The 22440-nt window shown below is 46.0% G+C and overlaps 1 protein-coding gene across 1 annotated transcript in view; it reads left to right on the top strand.

Moving 5' to 3' along the window:
- The window catches only part of CINP (cyclin dependent kinase 2 interacting protein), a 90544-nt gene extending 79438 nt beyond the window's left edge, over nt 1–11106 (top strand). Inside the window, exons 4-5 of the mRNA XM_078660211.1 lie at nt 7260–7389; nt 10477–11106. Coding sequence (XP_078516337.1) covers nt 7260–7389; nt 10477–10679 — 333 coding nt within the window. The 3' untranslated portion in view covers nt 10680–11106. The remainder of the gene's footprint in view (nt 1–7259; nt 7390–10476) is intronic.
- Nucleotides 11107–22440: the final 11334 nt, after the last annotated feature.

The following is a 22440-nucleotide window of genomic DNA, read 5'->3' as shown; positions in this document are numbered from 1 at the left end:
TTCGATCTGCGCTTGCCAGGTTGGAGGAAGAGATTCGTGATCTGGATGCTGCTCTGCAGATCAATCCTAGCCCTGACGCGTTGGCGCTCCTGCGCCAAAAACACACCGAATTCTCTGACGAAGCTGGCCGTGAGTTGTCCTTTTTGGGCAGGGAAGGCCGAGTCCGCCGTTTCGGGGAGGGGGATCGCCCGGGCGTACCCTTGCTAATTTACTGCGCCCTCCGCGGGCTGCTTCTTACATCACCGCCCTCAGTGATGGGGGTCCGGATCACACCACGTCCTCGGAGGAGATTAAGGCCCGGTTCGTCGCATTTTACTCCAGTCTCTACTCCGCGGGTTCTCCTCCTCCTTCAGCGGAGTTTGAACAATATTTTGAATCCATTGCCCTGGTCTGGCTGGCAGATTATCGTAAATTCCTTGACGAGCCCTTTTCGAAGGAGGAGATACTGGCGGCAATCAATAGCCTCCCGAGCGACAAGGCACCGGGCCTGGACGGCCTGCCCGCCTCCTTTTATAAAGCGTTTGCCCCTCTCCTGGTTCCACATCTAGCCGCCATGTTCAATGAATCCTTCGATACGGGCACGCTCCTGCCGTCTCTTCGCGAAGCCTCGCTGACCCTCCTTCTTAAGCCTGATAAGCCTGCTGATGGGTGTGACTCCTATCGCCCCCTCTCCCTTATTAATATAGACAACAAGATCTTTGCTAAACTGATTGCCTCTCGCTTCTTATTATTAATGCCCACCATTGCTCTCCCCGATCAATCTGGCTTCATCCCCAGTAGAGCTACCTCCCATAATCTCCGCACCATTTTCGCTGTATTACACCAAATTAACCCTGAGCTCCCAGCCGTGGCGGCACTGCTTGATGCCACGAAAGCGTTTGACACCCTGGAATGGCCCTTCCTATTTTATGTCCTGTCTCGAATGGGTTTTAGTGACCATTGTTTGCAGAACATTCGACTCCTGTACACTGACCCACCAGGCAGGGGTGTCTATTATCGCTCATGCTTTTCGCCATTGCTATGGAACCCCTAGCCGCCCGGCTGCGGCAGCACCATACCCACAGGGGTATTGGTTTTTCATCCCGCTCCCTCCTGGTCTCTATGTATGCGGATGACGTCACTCTTTATGTTCGTCATCCCCAGGACAACCTCAGCCCCCTGGTGCGGGAAGTTATTCGGTTCGGCGGGCTCTCGGGCGTCCAGATCAACTGGAATAAGTCTGTGCTCTTTCCCTTGACTGATGCCACTCACTCGTTTGCGCCTGATTTTCCCTTTGAGTGGGCATCTGGCCCCACGCGTTACTTGGGGATTTGGTTGAGCAGGGACCTGGACGAGCTCTGGCGATCCAATTTTGGCCACGCGGTGGATTGGTTCGAGTCTAGGATCCCTCAGTGGAGCCGATTGCCGTTATCCCTGGTGGGTCGTGTTGCTATAGCCAAGATGGTGGTCCTCCCCAAATTCCTTTACCTCTTTTCTAACATACCTATCCCTCTCACATCTTATTTTTTCCGTCGGCTTCGCTCGCTGGTAGTATCGCTGGTCTGGGCCGGGTCGGCAACCCAGGATTGCTTACGACATCCTAACACTGCCTATGTCGGCCGGCGGACTGGGCGCCCCGGATTTTAAACTGTACGCTCTCTGTGCTCAAGCAAGCTTTCTTCATTTTTGGCTGCATCCCATCCCTTACCAGCCCCATGTCGCGGTGGAATCGGATGTTGCCTCCCCCTGGCCCTTGACCACAGCCTTATTTGCTCCTGCGGTCCGGCCCCGGGCGGAAGTAAACACTGTGCAGACGCTGCGCTGGGCAGGGTCCTATCTGCGCAGCCTTTCAGGTCTTTCTCTTCTGTCCGCCAACGCCGTACCCATTGTTGACCACCCGGATTTTCCGCCCCTGCAGTCCTCTAGTATGTCTTGGCATGCAGCGTCGCGGGGCCTTATGACCGTTGCGGATCTGTACCTGGGCGATTCCTTCTACTCCCTCCCGGAGTCTCCCTCCCTGATGGACACTCTCCTTTATTATCAGCTGCATGCCACCTGTCGGAAATTGCACCTGACCTTTCCACACCCACCTCTAACTTTCCCGGCGCTGGATTTCGTGTACACTTCGGCGTCCCACACAAGCTTGTCACCAGATTGTATGCCCTTGCTTTGGTGGCCTTTCCCATCTCCCCGATGCTTGGAGTGCGGATCTCGGCAGAGATATTTCGGACGCCGACTGGCTATACTGTTGCAACCGAACTACCAAACTCTCCCCGAACTATCTGCTCCGCTGGATTCATTTCAAGTTTTTGCATAGGTTTTATCGCACTCCGGTGCATCTTTATCGGTTGGGGCTTAGCCCTGAGGATTCCTGCAGGCGCTGCTCAACGCCAGCTGCGGACTTTGCTTATCTGCCTGGCTCTGCCCCAGGGTGCAGGGGTTCTGGATAGAGGTCTGTTCTATTATCTCTGAAATTACTGGTGCAGATGTGCTCCGGGACCCCTTTCTTTGTCTTCTTGGCTTTGTAAAGCCGGGTCCCGACGCTTCCCGCCGGCCAGTCGCTCTGCTCCTGGTGCTGGCGAGGCGCAGGATTGCTATGTGCTGGGGCCGTCGTCCTGCCCCCGTGGTTGCAGCCTGGCTGTAGGATGCCTCCCGTTGTCAAACGCTCCTTTCTGAGTTTTGGGACCTGATGCCTGCTAGATCGCGGCCTGTCGATATTTGGGGCCCCCTGGTTACTTATCTTCTTTCCCGCTCCTCTCCTAGCGGATTTGCCTCCCCTGCGCTCCCCGCCGGCACTGGGTCCGCGGCGGCCGCTGCTGTAGCCGATGCATGATTACCTTTTCAACTCCCGCCCTATGGATGCGCTGCCTGTAGATCCCTCCCGGGGTTGCCTCTCCCGCGCTCCCCGCCGGCCCTTGGCCCGCGGTGGCCGCTGTTGCTGGTTTCCGCCTGGCCTCCGACTGTCTTCTTTCTGCTGTCTTGTGCGCCTTTGATTCTGGGGTTTCCGCCTTTCATGCTGTCGAGCCCAGGTGCCTTTCTTGCCGAGGAGCACAGCACTGTCACGCCAATGTTTCTAGAATTGTCTGCTGCTTTTTCGCCATCTACTGTTTTGAACATGGCTATGTTAGAATGTGACCTGCCACCTTGCATGGTGTCTTGATATGGAGCTTATTTCTTGTAATGTGTTGTTTTATTGCATCTTCATTAAGAAAATGATAAATAAAATGTTAATAAATAAATAAATATAACTATAGTTTTACCCTAACATTCCTTTGGACCGTACGTAGACTCAAGCTCTATTGCAATTACTCCTAGTACTAGGGTAAACCTTATAAAACCAAATATTTTCAAATTCTCTAGTCTCTTGGAGGTCGACTCATCCGTACCATACTCTCTTCTTCCAACAAGTCGGGAGACATGGCAGAACTAGGACAGTTTTTACAGTCATCATTTCTGGAATAATAAAAGTCTCCCTGCGCAACTGTGACAGGGAAGAATTTGACATCAATTGTTACTCCCAGGTTTCACCAGTGTAGCCTACTACAGATAGTTTTTGATCTTTTCCTTCCTAATAATTAACGCTTGCTTCTTAAATGATTTGAAACGTCATTAGGACCCCAATCCTCAGTTTCTGTGCAGAGTGGTCCCAAGAATTTGCGAAATCCTCAATTATTTTTTTCTTATTTCTGAATCCCAAAAGTAATCAATCCATGTATGACAGACTGTTGCTCCTGATGGTCTAGCAAAGAGACAACACTGAAAGAGCAGTACCTCTGAATTTGCATGGAATTACTATGATCCTGACTCGATGCGAGGTCTCACTCGCACAAACTACTCTCCTAGACACTTTTCACTCTGTTTTCTAGCATTGGTAAATATTGAGGGCAGGGTGTAGCATTTTCCGGGTGTGGCATTGCTCCCTATGTTGACATCTGTACATCAGAATGGGTAAAAAAAAGTAATATTCCACTTTTTTCTGCCTTTCAGAGCTTCAGTTCTCACAATGTTTTGTATTTTCCCTGTTCAATTTCCACCAGGTTTTAAATGTCAAAATTTGAGTGGGGAAAATAATGCTGTGCTTCCACACAAATGTTATCCCTTTAATCCCAATCTGGGAGCAAACTAATTTTGGCGTAAAAGTTGGGATTACTTGCCCTCTTGGAGTGAGGGCCAATGAATGCTCCAGCCTTTTGTTGCTTTGACAAGTAAATACAAGAATTTTGAAGAAATTCTGCATTTCTTAATAGGAGTATGTTCTGCATATGCTAAGAAATACATTGATGGGAGGTAGACGCTGCTCTATGGTTTGATTTGATTTGTGGTTTTGTAGAGCGCTCGAATGCCTTGAGGCGTCTAGGCCCTGGGTCTGTCTTTAAGAGGAGGGGCTGCTAAACCTAGTTACAGAAAAGCCAGGATTTAAGTGATTTTCTGAAAGACAAGAGATCCAGACTGTTCTTCAGAGTCATGGGGAGAGAGTTCCACTGTTTAGCTGATCCCAGAATAAAAACTCTAGCTCCCCTTGAGGCTCGTTTAATCCTAGACACCACCAAAAACTTGGCTGCAGATGATTTAAGTTTCCTTGGCAGACTATACCAGGTAAATCTGTCCCGGAAATAATCTATGCCAACATTATGTAATGCCTAAAAAGCTAAACATAATGCTTTAAATGCAATTCTCTTTTCCACTGGAAGCCACCGTAGCTAAACCAGAGCCCGAGATAGATTGATAGTTAGGAATTCACAAGAGAAGCCAAGCTGATACATGTTGCAGTATCTGAAGTTCATGAAGGAATCTTTTTTTGAATATTCAGAAAAAGGGCATTGCCATAGTCTACTTGGGTTAAGGCCAATGGGGTCTCAACAGTTTTCTAAAGTTCTGATGGAATAAAACAGAAGAAACCAGCCCATTAACCTGATCTTCAAGGTTTAATTTATTGTCAAAGACAATACCCATATTCCTCATTTTTCTCACAGGCTGGGCTAATGGGCCAATTTCCTCGGCCACCAACTTTTTGACCAAAAAGTGTTGTCATTACCTAACGGAGGGACTTCTGTTTTTCTGGAGTTAAGCTTTAAACAATTAATCTTCATCCAGTTATCAATCTGACTACTACAAGAATTGTATCTTAATGCTGTCTCTTCCACTATTTGAGTATTGTCGGCGTATGAAACAGTAGAAAAGATTTAATAAGCCTTACCAGTGGGTCTTGAGTGGGATCTAGCTTGACTGACAAATAAATTATGTTCAATATGTAGCGTCTGTTCCTCTTCAAAGTCCAGTTAAGCTAACAATTCTTCAAGGCCAGTAGACCTCCCTCATACATGTGTGTGATACTTGTCTTTATTTGCTTGCCTAGGGTGCTGCAATTTTTTTTTTTTTATTCCCTAAATCCGGGGTTGTTTATGCTGTACGGCTCCACAAGCCTGTGAAATAAAGATCATTTTAGATAAAGAAAGATGAACGTTGCGCTTACAGGGCATAAATAGTCTGTGTGTATTTCTGCTCTTTTGTTTTAGCACATTAAAGACAGAAAAGTTACATACTAGGAACTAATTATGCTGGGGCTTGTCGTGTATGCCAACATTTTAAAACCGGAGAATGGGAGATTTTGAAAAACAAATCAGGGTGAATGTATTTATCCCATTGACATCTATTGAAGCAGAGGCAATGTTAGACGGGAGACCCTACTTTTGCTTAAAAAATCGTGAGCCTCTTGCCTGTATCGGGTCTGTTGTCTTGTATACCTTGTACTAAGGACCTCAGATCATGAGTACAAATGTGACCCCTGCACTTGCTTGCTGAAAACACAAGGTGCTCTAGCTGGTAATGTGAATTCCATAGTACGTGAACCTGAGCGCTTCGGGGTGGTCATTCCTCCCAATGTGTTGAAGCCACTCAAGAATAAAAAGACAAGTTACTGTATCCCAAGTTCACTCAAAGCCAAAGGTAAATCATAGGAAGAGAGAACATGGCAAAGGTGATCAGCTGTGTACAGACACAAAAGGCCCCATATGGATGACACCAGACACCACTGATATGCAAACAACTTACCAAGAACCCATAATATCAAAGAGAAGTATCACATATTTTATTTAATTTCCTTATAGAAAAGGCCACTTACTGTTACATCCTTCTTTGTGTCTTTATGTTCGAATTTGAATAACTGATCTATGTATTGTAAGGTGTTATCACGTTTGCATAGCAAGTCATAACCCTAATGAGACCACAGTGCTCTCAGAATTGCATCAGTAAATGGTTGCACTTTCAGGGAGTATGATTGGTAGGGTGTGGGATATTGTTTTCCTTATGGATGAGGGGCATGAGGTTCAAAGTCATGTTCGAAACATGGTGCATGGTACGCTTAACAATATAAGGTTGCCGGTATTCCTGCCTTATTTGCTTTCTTACAGGCACTTGTAGGGCTACGGCCCAAACTTCACTGGAATAACCAAATAAAATGTGTTATAAAAAAAAAAGAATGTAAGGTTGCATGGAGTGTGAGGAAAGATGCATGCTTGCGAATCTACATATCCATTTCAATTCTAAAAATACTATTTTTGAATTTTTTTATTCTAACACTGAAAAGAACCATGTTTTTTCTTTCCCGAATTGGAGATGCTTGTCAATTCTCCTTATTTAAGCAGGCACTGAGTGCAAGTGTTTTGGCTGATTGGATGAAGGCTGCCCCACAAGTTGCTAATGTTTTGAAGGCAGGGGGAGACTGTGCCATGGGTCCTCATTTGAAGGTTCAGCGGCTGCCTTGCGGCCTTATTACGCAATCTCTGTACTTTCAGGAATGCTTTTAGTGGTGCCCCAAGATATATTCTAATGGCGTGGTCAAGATGAGTAGTAGTAGCACAATGGTACCTTCTGTGAAAAAATGAATTATGTGAACATTTGTTGTTGTGGATGCACTGTTTGGCAACTTGATTTACATGCGGTATAAGATAGATTGAAGTCCATGATCATCCCTAGGTTCCTGACTTGGGCTAAATGTGGTGACGGAGGTTTAAGATCAGGAGGCCAAATTTGAGGTGGTTGGTAAACATCCAGCTGCCGATTGCTTGAAGGTATTTCCGCATATTACAGGAGTTGAGATCTGATCAGCATGTTTGTGAAGATCCTTTTCTGGACATATTTTGGTCTGCTTTGTTCCACGATAACTGGAGTATTGCAAACTTAGATATGTAAATCGTGTCTGTAATTTGCATATGAAAATGTTCAAGCTTCGCAATAATGAAATCCACTCGGAAATAGTCAGTCTGTTTTTTTTATTTCAGTCAAAACTGCAGTTGAAAATGGAAAGGTTAACTTCAACATTTAAAGGGGTTTGCAATCTTGAATCATACCATCATGGCGAAGACCACAACACAACCCCTCTCTTTCATACTTGGCCTATCACACATTTCTGTAAGTAACATTTTAATTTCTTCTTGTGCATTACACTTTCAGTCATACACTGGGCAGGGTGTTGGTGGTAAACAAGAGAAATATATAGAGCATAACAGAAATAAAGTGTTTAAACAGGCAGCAAGGTGACCAATATACAATAGTGTAGAGGGAAGGTGGCACTAGGCCAGCCAGTCAAATCTGATTGTGAAGATTTTTTTTTTTTAAAACATCTGTTTATTGATTTTTAGCATCAAAACAACAGCCAGCACAGTATACACCCAATGCTTATCCCAGTAAGCAACGGGGACAGATAAGTAAAAAAAAAGAGAAGACCAGCGGTCCCAGTGGGAGATATCCACATTGCAGATGGTCACTCAGGATTGTAGGGGCGGCAACAAAGGGGTCGGGGAACGTTGCAAAGGAGATGATAGATCTTCAGCACTATTAAGATATCTCCTGAAGGGACCCCAAATATCTTCTGTGCGTTTAGTAGAGTGAATAGTAGCAGCGCATAGTTCCGTTTTTGGCAGTAGATTGCATCGCGAAGCGGCTCGCCCTTACATGTAAACCATAGCAATCCACCTTTTTAGCCAGCACCATCAAGGTGGAGGCAAGCCATTGTTGTCCAGCGGCTAAGTCCTATGTGTTTCCTAATAAAGCTATAACGCCTCTCAGACATATTAGTGTACTACTGGCCCTCATAGTGCAGGAACCTTTTTTCCAGGTACATCAGGATAGCGTTAATTAAACCATCCAACTCCTAGTCACTTCACACACTTGATCTTAAACATGCTGTTGTGAACAACATTGATAGAACCAATTCCTTTAGAAAAATGCAAAAGCAGTTGGTGACTTTTTTTTGCAACCTCTAAAAGGCCAGGCCTTTTCTGGGACTGGGATTAATTACCAGGTGAATTGTCCAATGCATCTAAACCTTTTACGCAAAAACTAAAATAACCGTGCCCTCCCCTCCAAGCCACACTCCACCCGCAAACAGGGAGCTACTATGGCCTTTTTAGGAAACACATCTATAGCACACAACTGTAGGGCTGCCATATGGTCCACTCCACACATATTCACAGAGTATTATTTGGTGGACATTCTTGCAAGGCTGCAAGCTAGAGTTGGTCGAACTGTCCTCTGGACTCTGTTTCAGATCTCTGCACAATAGACTGGCTAGCCACCAGTTAGGGGAGTACTGCTTTACATTTGATGCTGAGCAGGTGTTTCTACAGCCACACATGCTACAAACAGATTATGTTACTTACCCTGTCAGCATCTGTTAAGTATTAGCAGTGTTGTAGATTCACATGAGCTCATCCTCCTCCCCAGACTACAGTGTTTGTTTCAGGTATTATTCACTTCATATTATTCTCTCTTTACATGCATGAGCACTTTTCTTTTGTGCTCACTGCTCTATTCCTACGCTCACCCGTTTGGGCGAAAAACCATCTAACAATAGTGTTGGTTCCCATGCACCACCAGAGGAGGAATCACCGACACCTTGTGACTCGAAAGACTTCTTTGAAGAAAAACAAGTTGAAAGCGTCCAGGTCCAACACTAGATAGCAGGTATGAGGTGCATGTGAATCTATAGCAGTGCATGCAACGAACAGATGCTTACACTGTAATTATATATCATTGGGACATGGTCACCAACATAATCATAAGCGTGTAGGTACTCAAACTGATCACAATCTGTAGTCACTTCAATATACTTCATTTAGGTGAAACTAGTTTCATGTCTCAAAGCACTACATTTTTGTTTTCCCATATAGTACTCGTGCATTAGTTGCGTATGTTGTGTCCTTTCTGGTTCACTTCTGTTTGTCATTATGTACAGCTATATCTATCAAGACCAACATCTATTGTATTTGTATTCTTTGCAGCCTTGAAAAGGTTGCATACAGATGAAAATGCATGTCGGCTGCCAGCTTTTGTGTATGAATTTTCAATCGAGACTGCGAACACTTGGGACATTTTATCAATAAATTACTAATTATTGAACCGGTCAGGGATGTTTCATCTATACTACTACATAGACTACATGTGATGTGTGCTGCGGTGTCATTGTCAGCTACACACATCAAACATATCTGAGCCCTAAATATTTACAGAGCATTTATACCTCTCGTGCCCAAGATGTGGGGGAAGAGTGGTTGCATTCATCCACATATTAGGACTCGTCCTGTCCTACAAAGACACAAATTTTAGGTTGCAGTGGTAACCGAGTGAAAGCCTTCACTGGGTGAAACATCACATGCATTCCTAGGATCTGCTTTTTACATTGATGTTTTAAGATAGAGCTATATACCTGTATGTTTAGAAACTTAGCCTTATTATTGGCCAAATCGTCTACAGTATAGAGACCATATCGGTCATCACAGACACTGTTTACGGTCCTAAACTTTTGTTTGATAGCCTAATGCATTCTGAGTGTTGTAGTTTCATCGAGCTAGATAGAGTAAGGTTCAGGACTGGAGACAGGGTCCGAAATTACCTGGAGTGAGGTGGTCAAGTTACTCTACAATCTCTGACTTGGCGATCTCCCTCTTTTGTCTCATTAAAGTTTATGCATGTTTTTCATGCTTTCTATGCCTAGTCCTAAGGAATCACATTGTTTTGATTTACATTTGTACTTAGGGTGATAACACAGTGGTTGACCACATAAAATCAATAAAGACAACATTACAAAAAAAATCATATTTCCTCTGCATGCATATCTTTTTTTCTCTCTAAAGACCTCTCTTTAGGGAGGTGGGTATTAAAACGTATTCTAATGTAATTGTCAGCACATTTAGTCTCAAAACTTCTTAGCCGCAGGTGTGTATGGAAATAAAACACCAAGGCACCAACAGAGTCTCGTAACAGAAAGGAGAGTAAGGTGTCTGTCTGGAATAGAAAATCACAGCATTTTCCAACCTGCCAACTTGAACTGGACACTTGGTGCTTGGTAGGTAGACTCAGATTTGGAAACCAGAGGGTAATCTATATAATGTTAGGCTGCGGAAATAGAAAGTACAGATGCAACTTCAAATTAGAAGTGATTCCTGCCTACTCTGTTTAATGAATTTATTAATAGTGTAGCTTATGTTTTCATTTCAGATGATGTTTCTCTAAAGCTCTCGGGTATGTACAAGAAAGAACTGGAGCTTAAACAAACGATTGTTCAAGAGATTGCGCATACTGGTGACCAGGACCTCCTGATGGTTTACTTATCTGCTTGGTTGTACGAACCTTACATTGACAACAACACCAAACTGCTACTGGAAAGCATGCTACTGGAAACAGGACACCGGCCACTATAACATCTTTACAAAATCACAAATTGTGAAATGATTTTATTCCTAGTAATTGTAGTACAATTAGAAACACAGTTTGAACAATATCTCAGTCTACCGTGCAATGGAATGATACTTTTTATATTAACTTAACATTTTTTTATAAACCATTTTCAAATCTTTTGAAATACAAATATGTTTTCCTAGTTTCTTTGTAGTCGTCAGTTATGGTACTTCAACACAAAAATTGCTTTGTGACAGTTAATATTATCCGTGTTGTGTCATTTTGGTAGTCTTTTTCTTATAGAGAATCAGCCTTTGTTTTGCATTGAACCATTTATTATCTGAACCAGGCTTCATGCTTTAAAGATTTTGTTACAATCCTTAAAGTACCAGTTGGTAACATGTAGAAAAATGGATATGATGGATACTAAATTATTTATCTTGAAAATAACCCACGCTGGTATTATAGAATTTAATTCACAACTTTATAGCACTGATGTACTTTATATGTGGCCCAGGATGCGGAGCAACGCTGCCTGAAAGAGAGGACTCTTTTATATGGTGTCACTGCACCATTTCTTCTCAGTAACATACGGGATCATCTGTATAAGAAACAGTTATCATTAATAAGGTAAATATTTATCCTTCCAGGAGTCTTTATTTGAAAGATTCTAATATCGGTGCATACCAACTTAGAAGTAGGGTCCTCAGATTAACATTAAGAAAGTCTGCCTAATGGTATGTTAAATTACTGATTCTTCACACAAAGTTTACATGTGAACAGGAAGGTCAAGGCATTAGTAGTTGAAAAAAATATGGGGTAAGGACCACATAGCTAACTTACAAAACCAGGTCAAGGGACTAGTAGTTTGAGAAAATATGTGAATGGAACACTCCTTAAGAATTCTTTTGTAGTGGCTCTTCTCCCAATTGAATGAGTGGTTACCTACCTAGTAGGGAGGAAAGTTGTTTGGTGCATCATATCAAGTAGAAAAGCAAGCAGTTGTACATGAAGGCGGGGTTTGTTTACTACGTCATCCCTTGGAGGCTCTGCTGTAAGGTACAAATATCCAGCCATATTGCAGATCCGGCACACATTGCTCGCAGTGATTGCAAAGGGAGAGACACCACCAGACTCTGCCCCACTAGAAGATAGGGTCTTAGACGGGAATCTCCCGGGGAAAGCCATATCGTTAATATTTTAAAAACAAATCAATAACACGACAGACCCCCTTCTCCGACTTAGAGCCAAGTGGAACCACGATGTTGCGGGTTTGGAGGATGAAAAATGGCTTGAAGCCTTGGCTTCTCCTAGAGAGACTTTCATCGCCTTCTTGCTTAGACTTATACAACAGAAGATACTCCATAGAATATATCTTGCTGAACCAATTTTGGAAAGATGGGATATAGTACTGAGGCCAGATGTACAAGGGGATAAGGGCAGGAGGGCACTTTCACGCACATACTCTGGGAGTGTATAGTCATTCACAGATGCTGGTCATCATTGAAGAAGTGTATGGAGCGAGTAATGGGCAATGAGATTGATTGTAATATAAAGCTATGTCTCCTGAATATTTGGGGCCCTACAGACTTAAACACCAAAGAGAGAATATGGGATGATAATTGCTAAGAGAAATATTGCGAGATTGTGGAGGGCGCAGGAACCACCAACACTGTGTGAGTGGGGGGAAAGACATGGATTGGACCAAGGCAACGGCGAAGACTGTATATAAGTTGAGGGGCTGCCCCACCAAATGGACACAAAGTTGGGGTAAATGGAATGAATACAGGGGAGGAATATGTGATCCCCTGCAGCCTAGACGGGGCACTGATCCGGGATGGTTGGTAACCAATGGACCCAATGTAAATTGATTGTAATAACTCTATGGTCTCAGATATACTGTTAAGTGTGTGCCAGCACAACACCTCGGATACACATGTCTGTATGATGTATTATGTGCTTTAACCTTGTCCCAAATAAAACGTTTTATTAAAAAAAAATATATATATATATATATATATATATATATACACACACATACACACACACACACACATATATATACACACATCCATCCATCTGGTATTGAATTCTAGATATGAACAGACTGGGGGTATCATTCAAAAGTTGGTGGATACTGGGAGTCTACCAGGTAATAGCAGATACCCCAACCAACATGCTCGCTGTTCATTTGTCTTACTTAGGGGAGTGTTACCGGCAGGGTTTGTACCGGCAGAGCCATACCTGGTTCAGTCTGCTGAAACTCTTGACTTGATGGACCGTCCGCCAGCTCACAATGATAATCACCTCATCACATTTAGGGTTGAGCAGTAGTCACTAGATTTCCCTGTCAGAACTATCATGCAAGGCATGATAGTCTGGGGAAGGAAATCTGTCAGTGGCCTTGCCCTGCAGGAAGAACATTCCATGCCCTTCAAGGCCATGGGACATGATTTTTCTAAAACCTGGTTACGCTTTGAGAGTTTGTAGTTTATTTTCGAAAAACAAAAAAGTATACCAGTGGGGCCACACAGACATGTCACCTGCCTGACAGATTATTATGCTTTCAGAACAACAGTCAAACCAGCAGAGTATGCTTGTGAGTCTGACAGAGAAGGCAATTGCTCCTCTGCTAACCTGGTGAGCTGCCTGCAAGACTCTACATGACTGTGTGCTGCCCCTTTTAAGATGCAACACATGTAATGATTATTTCACCTCATTATAGTTGGAGTAGAAAGAATGGAGGAAGTTCTATAGTTTGTTTAGAGTGAAATTTGGTAAACCGCATCATATGAAAAATGTATGAAAACTCCTCTGACAGTGCTTACAGTTGACTAACCCTTCCATCTGATGTAACATCATTAAGAAAGGCTTTAACAATTTCAAAGAGTAATTATGCATTGGCTCATCCAGTTGGAAGCTCTTCGCTCTGTTGATCTGACGTTCTCATGCCCATGCTCACTGCTGCCACCCGAGTCTGCTGCCACTGTCTCACCTCAACACTGCCGCTGCCTTGTCTGTTGCCTGCAAGACCTACTTGCACAAGCCTCCAAGCAGCCCAGGCCCTTTAAGGCCAAGCCCAAAGCTGACAGACAGCTGCCCCTGGACTCGCTGGGCCGCCCATTTCCCAGACTGGAGGACGGAGATCGGGAGCCAGGACCCGGCTGAGGCGGAGGAGTTTGCTGTTCAGGGCACCAGTTTACTGTTTTGGCATTGCATCTCCCTGCAAAATCACTCCAGGCGTATTGTCTGACCTGTAATCCCAACAAAATCATAGAGGACATTATACTCACCCTCTGCAAAAGCCCACATGGCTGGCAAAACTCTGTTGGAGCATCCAAAGGAGCAACCTGGGCAGGTTAGAGAGCAGCAACCCTTAGTATGGAAAAATAAACTGTTGCAAGCTCTACCTGGCGTAAAAAGCATCAAGTCTAATGTTGCTTGGGAGGGCCAGTACATAATCAAAATTTGACTTTTAAAAAGGTCCTGTTTGGGCTATTCTCTCCACCACAGCTGACATAGAAGGCCTTCCAACACCAATTTCCCCAGCCATAAGTCTCAACAGTCTCTCGAACGAGGCAACCTAGGATATGGGGCCTCACAAGGTGAAGCTACACTAGAGAGTGACGACAACAAAGAAATAGCCTGGTGCCCGTTAACCGACATGGCGTTGCTCACCTTTAGGTCATTATCGCCCTACATGCCCCCCAGACTATTACTAAGAATCGGAGCTCCATTACCAATTGAGGTCAAGACTATAGTGGTAATAGGCCTGAACGGTGAACCAGGACTTGATGTACAAGATGCATCACAACAAAAAGCTTATGGGTCTCTGGAAGCACAACTGTCGAGCCAAAGATCTATACCCATCTCCCCACAACTTGACCCAAACTTCGACGTGGCTCAAATACAACAAAAACAAGTTAGGGGTGAGTCACGGCCGCACAACCTGACAACAGTAAGGGGAGATCAGTAACTTGATATTATGGCTCGGAGCCATAGAAGAGCTCAAATAAGTACCGAGCACCCACCAGAGATGGGTGAAAATCAGTTCTGGGACAATCTTAACTCACCCTACAGCTCAAAAAAGATACCTTCCTCCACCAGTAAAAAGGTAGAAATAGGGACACAAACAGGGCCAGTTACAGAGAGTAAGATATCTGAAAAGAATACCTTTCAGACTTTTCCAACTAAAGGGGCCCAATGCACCAACAGTGTCGGGGGATGTATGGGACCTGCTGTTTAGAATTTCCTCAGCTGACATTAGGGGCCATATAGATGAAAGTTTGGTTTTGCAATTCTCAAATTGCGATTTTTAGTGAATCGCTATTTGAGAATCGCAAAATGCTACGTATGTAAGATTTGCAAATAATTTAGCAAATCCTACATATTCCTTAACTGCGAATTGCAATTTGCAATTGAGGAATACCTTCCCATTCATTCCTATGGGCCTAGAGGCCCATAGAAATGAATAAGAAAACATTCTCAATTTGCGATTCTCAATTAGAGAATCGCAAATTGAGAATGCACTTTCAAGGGTGCCAGGGTGTCAAAAGGACACCCTGTTGCATCCCTGAAATGTGCATGTGTGTGCATGTGTGCACATGTGGCACACATGCATGCCCTAACTTGAAGTTGGTGGTAATTTGTGATTCCTTAAGGCCAAATTGCACTTTTTCTGTGCTTCTTACATTGCATTTAAGGAACAGCAAATTGCGATTCCTGAAATGCAATCGCAAAATAAGGAATCACAAATTTAGCGATTCCTTATTTTGCGAGGCAGTTTTTCTTTCATACATACCACTGAGCCAAATTGCGATCACAAACGCCGAAATTCTGCAAATTTCAGCATTTGCAATCACAATTTGGAATGGTACATATGGCCCTAGATGCTTTGTCCTATCAGTCAAACAAAATAGAAGTACAAGAAGAGCTGTTAAATTCCTTGGCAGTATTCATCTCTGGCATTGATCATAAGGTGGCATCATTAAATAAACTGATAACCAGGGACAAAAACTACGCAGTGGCAACTTACACAGACTGTACTTGTGCACCAGGCATGGACTCGCTTGCAACAGTCCCAGCTGTCCAGGGCACTTTACTCAAAGACCTAAAAAATAATTAGCTACCTATGATCTAAAAGGAACATAACGCCCCTAGCACAATTTAGCTCGCACCGTGATCCCCGCAATGCACATACAAGGACAGTAGGAGAAAATGGAAATTGTTCATGTACCATGTTAATGAAAATGTCTTGCGCACCTGATAAGAACAAGGACAGCTTAAGAGGGGAATCCCCGCAAATATAGCCTGCAATCAGGTCAACAGGCTTATTTGAGATGTATAACACAAATAAGGTACCCTCTGTAAATAATTTAAACTTCACCTACCACAATGAGACCTTTCAATTGGCTATCCAAATTCCATCAGAGAACAGAATGACACACAAACATTTACAATGCAATGGTTTCGCCTTTTGAAAAGTTTGAGCTATTGGCATTGTAAATGGGATGGGACGGGAAAGGCATGGACAGCGGGAGGGGGGACGGGAAAGGCACGGACAGCGGGAGGGGGGCGGGAACGGCAAGAAAGGCAAAGCAGAAGGCAGCACTCACCTGGACTTCTTCCGGCGGCGGTCGGCCTGCATTGACCAAAACAAACCTTCCCCCAAAAAAAAATAAACACGCCCACAGCCGCATGACGTGAACAGAAAGCCTAAAATTCTCGGGAACGCCCCCGAATCTGCTCCGCAATTGACGGACAGATCTCTGTTCCAATGGCTAGCCTCCATTTATGGAGCTAGCCAATGGAACAGAGGGCGGATTCCCAAGCCACATACTGTAGACATAAGATTTCGCCTGCGCCGAAAAGCTGCGCGGCGCAGCTTTCGACGAGGCGAAACCTAAAAAACCACATTAAATACACGTGCTGGCACATTAACTTAGGCCCTGCACTACACGGCTAGGGCCTGTTCAGCCATCGCTGCTTGAAATGGGGAGGTAGAAGAAAAAGAAGCGTAGTCTTCAGATGTGCAGCGGGTGCAGTGGCCCCGGGGCACGAGAGAGAGGTCTCAGTGGCTCGGTAGACCAGGATAGAGACTGCGAGCTCCGCCGCCTGTCTCGCATTTTCAGCAGATGGTGACTGACACGGGCATTGAGAGTTGCCCGTTGTGCTGCACCACACTTGTGGGGTTTGCGGGCAGCGCCACCAGCCCTGTGACGCCATCATGCAAATGTCAGAGTCAGCGACAGTGACACTGCAGGTGTGGTGCAGGGCAGGACTTGGCAGGTGGCAGAACGAACGCAGTCTGCGCCGAGGCACGCCCTGCGCGTGCCACCGCCTGAGGCTCACAGTCACAGGTACGTCTCGGCGGCGTTCATCGGAGCGAGGATTGTTTTTCTGGGTTTGGCAAAGGGTTAAGTGCTGAGGCCGCTGCCGAGCAGAGAAGCCATGACCTAGGACGACACGCGCCCGGCCCGGCGAGGCAGGCCCAGATTCCCCTGAGTGGGATCACCTGCCGTGTGCGCGTGAGCCATGAAGAGCGTGCGCTTTGCGCTGGATGGAGGAGATGGAGCGGAAGGGGTAAGTGCGGACACATTTCCCGTGAGTGATGGGGCAGTGTGCAGAGGGGAGGAAGCACTCTCACAGGTCTCTTCGAATGACCCCTTCGAATGGAGTCAGCCAGGGTACGAAGCAGGTGGCATTGAACCAGTGCGGTTTGTGTAGTTCGTGACAAATAGTAAAGGACAACCTGCCCTCACCTTCTTGTATTGTCGTGCATTTTATTCTTGTCACGTGTTGCTCGCCACTCTCTTCCTGCGCTGTTTGCCAGTGACAGCTGCAGCACTAAACTTCGCAGGTGTCCAGAGAGGAGATCTTTTTTCCACCCATGCTGCTTTTTCAAACGCGTCACATGCTACATTTGCTCACCAGCTGTTGATCTGGCCAGCTGCAGGTGAGAGACTCAGGATATGGACTGTACCTCCTGAGGTGGAGCTGACCAGCGAGGCCTGTATGATGCACGTTGAATCCCATCCCTGTTTTCAAAATGCATCTGAAGCGATTAGTTGAGAGGTTGTTCATGTAACTAAGTGGTGTGGGAATTATGTAATGTAATGTGTATACTTGTAAAGCGCACTGTTGCCAGCCGGCGTCCTGGCGCTGTATACCGCTGGGGAACCCGTCCTGGCTTTCCCTGTGGGATGGTCCCTGCTGGGAATCCCCAAGGTGGAGCCAGGCATCCCCGGCGTTGATGAGGCCGTTGTGGAGATTAGGCAAGCTAATGCCCAGAGTAACCGAGTGCGAACCCTGGTTAGACTAGGCACCGAGGCGAGAATTATCGAGTCCGCTGACCTTGGTCCATAACCCTGCCTCGTCGGGAATCGAACCCTGGTCCCGGGCCGACTTCTGCTTCCGGGTCTGCTGCCTCTAACCAGTGAGCCACACCAATCCACTGAAGACAAACAACAAATGAAAGGGAGTGGGTCCGTAAGTAGTGCAGTTTAAAGCAAATTGGATGGTTCGGATTAACAAGGCGTTGATTGAGTTAATACGTTTCAATGTATTATACGTGATTTCACAAAGCAGTGGAGTGGTTTCACATTATACAAGATAATAGTATGTGCCACTCAGTAGCCTCTGTTGTTGCACAAAACCTGACTGGGTCGGTTCTGAGTGCCATGAGAGCATGCATTCCATTACACTTCGAAGGTGTGAGCTGAAGTCTCTGTTCTGATGTGAGCACTTGGTAGTGCCCCCTTCTTTCCATGAGCACGTATAATCCAGCATCTTTGTCAGTCTTCACTTTCATTAGGCAGAGTGGAAAAGGCCTATAATATAACGTCTCACACCTCCCTGCTCAGCCATTGTCTGCCTCTGTATCCAGACTGCCTGTGCTTGTTTCTTCCAGTCAATGTCGGAGAGGACTGTCCTGTGTTCGATGGGCTCTTTTGAGTTTTGCCAGCTTTCTGCCGGTGTCTCTGTAGGTGACAACATTGAGCAGCCCAGCTTTCTTACCTCAAATGTGGGATTGAAGGAGAATAACTCTGCGGGGGGTAAGAGAACAGCAGAGGTACACGGCTGGGTGAACTGGAAATTTATTGCATGTGCAAGGGTTTGAGAGGGTTGGATAGGCAGGAATTGGAGGGCTGTGCTACATGCGAGGGGGCTGATGTCAGGGTTATCAGCAGCACCAGCTAATATCAACGCCACTAACCTTTCGTAACAGCCAGCAGGAACGATGTCGTGGAGAGTAGCCTCCCTCTTACCCTGAACAGTACCCCTACTGTAATGACCACACTGTGGGAAAAGGAGCACCCAAGGGAAAAGGGAAGGGGACAAAATAATAAAGAAGTCCTGTTGCTTCACAGGCTTGTCTAGGTCGTCTGCCTTCTTCTGGTAACACTGTATGTAAATAGAAAGCAAAAGAAAGGTAAGAGACACCACATGCATACATACATACACTACCTTGCCCAGAATGATGTTAAACCCCCACTAGTTCATATACCTAAGGTTTCAAAGTATCAACCATAAAGTAACCCAGAGAACTCCGTAGTCACCAGAACCCTAATACATTGAGAACAGGATCTAAAACCATTGCGGGATTGTTTTGCACCAACAATACCTCCAAAGTATCTGTCTAAATAATCTTTCAGCACATTAAAAGGCACGTACTGCAAAGAAGCTTCCAGAAGCAATACCCCTGAATGAAGGCAGAACACAAAGAGAGGAAGCGAGTCCCAGCTGGGACGTAAATCAGAAAATCATGGGCAGCTCAATCCTCACGCAGCAACTCCAGATAAACCTGCAGAGGTAATATTGCTGGTGACAAAGTAAGCGAAACGCCCCCATGCACATGGAAAACCGCTGCGCTGCAAAGCAAAGTTTAAAAACCCAAAATAATGTACCCGAGAGGAGAGTGCCTTATGCGCCGTCTCCGACTCTCGGAAATGCCTGTAAATTACCTGCGAAGTCAGCAGACTAACGGTATGAAGGTGGTTGCGGTGAATACACACCCCCGAGAGGAGAGCGCCTTTTTGCGCAGTCTCCGACTCGAGCATACAGAACGAATACCTGCAGCAGTAGAGAAGAGGCTGAAAAGGTAGCCGCGGCGAACTCCTGCACCCGAGAGGAGAGTGCCTTTCTGCGCAGTCTCCGACTCTCGGGGAACGGCTTGCGGGAAACAGCGTCTCTGCCCTTGGAGATCGGCTTCCAGCTGTCCGGAGAGGAATTGGACACACGAGGGAGTGTTCTAGAGAAAAGAACAACAGTAGCTACAGATAGACAGAGTCCAGGGGCGCTGTCTCAGGAATTTCCTTGAACGAGGAAGAAACATCCGAACTCTCGGCTCCTAGGAAGTTTGTCAAGCGCTGGTTACTTAGAAAGGCGGGGTTTATATCAGAACATGCCCAGGCCCTTAGGAGTCGCCCGGTTTCCTCTTCCTGTCATGGCGCCCCTAGGCCTTCTGGGATTTGGAGTTCCATAGGCTAACCTGCGTGTAACTGATGTCACATTCGAATCAGAGGAAGGTGTTGTATGCGTGCTGTTTAAGGTAACTCTCTTGCTTTTTCCTGAAACCGCGACAGCTGAGATGAGAATGTATGTGCAAGATTGGGACCCCAGCATTCGGGGAGTGGGATATTGAGAGACTGAGATCCGTATACATTTGTGAATGTCTGGAAAGATGGGAGGCTGTGGAGTAGAGCTGGATAGTCCAAAGAGAGCTGCCATTTCCTGTTGCATGTTAGCACGCATGGTAGAGTTTGAATACATGTAGTGAGTATGTTCATCAATCAGTCACAGAGACTTGCACTGCATTCAACATAACCTCAAGGGTGTATTCTTTTAGCCAGCGCTGTCAAACTGAACAAGCAACAAACGGACATTGCGGTGAACTGGGCCGGTGGACTCCACCATGCCAAGAAATCGGAGTCTTCTGGCTTCTGCTATGTCAATGACATTGTTTTGGCCATCTTGGAGCGACTGAAGTAAGCGTGTCTCTTGCCTTACTTCTACTTTGCTGCTCTGTCACATATATCTGTATTGGGGCATTGTCACGGCAGAGGGATGGGGCTTTAAAAGTCTGACACCAGCATGCAATGATGTCCATGAAAACTTAAAAGTTAAAAGAAGCGTGCGGCCGCAAAAGTAAACGCGAGCACTTGTTTATGTACGGCGTCCACCTTGCGGGAACGAGCAGCTGCGCCATCTGTTTCCAATTTACACGTCCGCGAGGTGCGATAATTGGTAACCGATGTCGCTGTTGCTCGCTCCCGCAGGGTGGACGCCGTACATGCATGAGTGCGCATTGGGAACAGTGCAGTACATGCCTGAGTTTCCGAAAAAGTGCTAAATGATTCCAAGAGGTCATCACCTAGAGCAGCGCATGTGCGCTGCGCTAGGCTTGACCTAAAAAGGACACAAAGGCAGTCTCTCTAGTAGAAGACTTTGAACCTCTTGGGCTGAACGTTTTAAATGGCAGATATCAATGGGGTTCTCCACCAGCGTGGACCCCCTATACATCTGATTCTCACTCCCATCAAGTGGCCACCCTCCCCATACTTCGCTTAACCTCATAATTTAAGATTGAAAAAAAGGGGGCAAAAGCGATCACCTTCTACAACTTATGGAGCTTAATGTTAAATGTCCCCTCCATCAGCAGGCAAGTACCCTACCTGGGGAAATGGAAATCATAAACTATATTAAGTTACTTGGACCGAAGATACTATAGGTGCCATTGGAGAAGCAGGAGCAGACCTCATCGGACATTGCTTTATCAAGAAGCACCTAACCCTGATCTCCACATGGGGAATTTGACTATAAATCTAATAAGCAAATATCCACCCTAGAACTGCTCAACCACACATAAAGTTATAAAGGGCTCTCAAGTCCCAAAAAGGAATCCTATATTTGCTTTAAGTCAAAGCATAAAGAGGAAAGGCAATTGAATGTTGAGAATGGCTCGGTGGGAGTGCGTGGCTTTGGCGCAGATGGAGCTGTACACGGACTGAGGTGCTCCTGGCTGAACTCCACCATCTGTAGGCATCTTGGCCTCCATCTTCTGTATTTGGCCCCCATAGGTGGAGTGGGGGGACCATGAACTGTTAGCGGCCCGCTGAGGGTGCTGGAAATCCAGCTGGTGTGCAAAAATCTGGTGGACCAAGGGGCTCAGCATAGCGCGGCCGCAAACAAAATGGTGGTCTACCGTCGGCACTAGGTGGAAAAGTGACACAGAGAACTCCCATTGGAAGCCGGATGTCCGGCTGCACAGGCCAGCCGCACACATTCAGCTAGGTGCATCGGGAGGGGTGAGCCTTGCTGCGAGAGGTGCTCACCTGGACGGCTGCGTGGCTGATCGGCCCTGAGGCAGCGAATCTGCGTTTAGACGTGCATTGGCGGGCCCAGAGGGAGATGGTGGCTGAGAGCTGCGGGGCCTCGACGGACTGTGAGACGAGCCTGTGCTGCTGGAAATACTGTTATTGGCCCCGGCCGGACTGCAGCAGGGACTGGGGCCTGCTTGCTTCCCCTCTCTCCTACCCTACTGTGCTCCAGCCAGCTTGAAGAGGCCAGTGAACTGATGATACGTCCTGCCAAGGATGGCGGGTCTATGCTGGACTAGAGCAGCTGGAGAGTATGGCATGACGATGTGGTAGGCAGCGGCTCCCTAAGGTACTGGGCATCAGGGGACGGTGATGAGGCAAAAACTCTGAGACCTCTGCAATGAGGGGTTGCCACTATTCTCAACATGGCAGTTGGTGCCTGGGGCCTCTCCGTCATCCCAGTAAG

The sequence above is a fragment of the Lissotriton helveticus genome, chromosome 9 (genome assembly GCF_964261635.1).
Source record: "Lissotriton helveticus chromosome 9, aLisHel1.1, whole genome shotgun sequence".
NCBI classification, from domain to species: Eukaryota; Metazoa; Chordata; class Amphibia; order Caudata; family Salamandridae; genus Lissotriton; species Lissotriton helveticus.
Note: the sequence above shows the minus strand (reverse complement) of the source record. Positions and strands in the feature narration are given on the sequence as shown.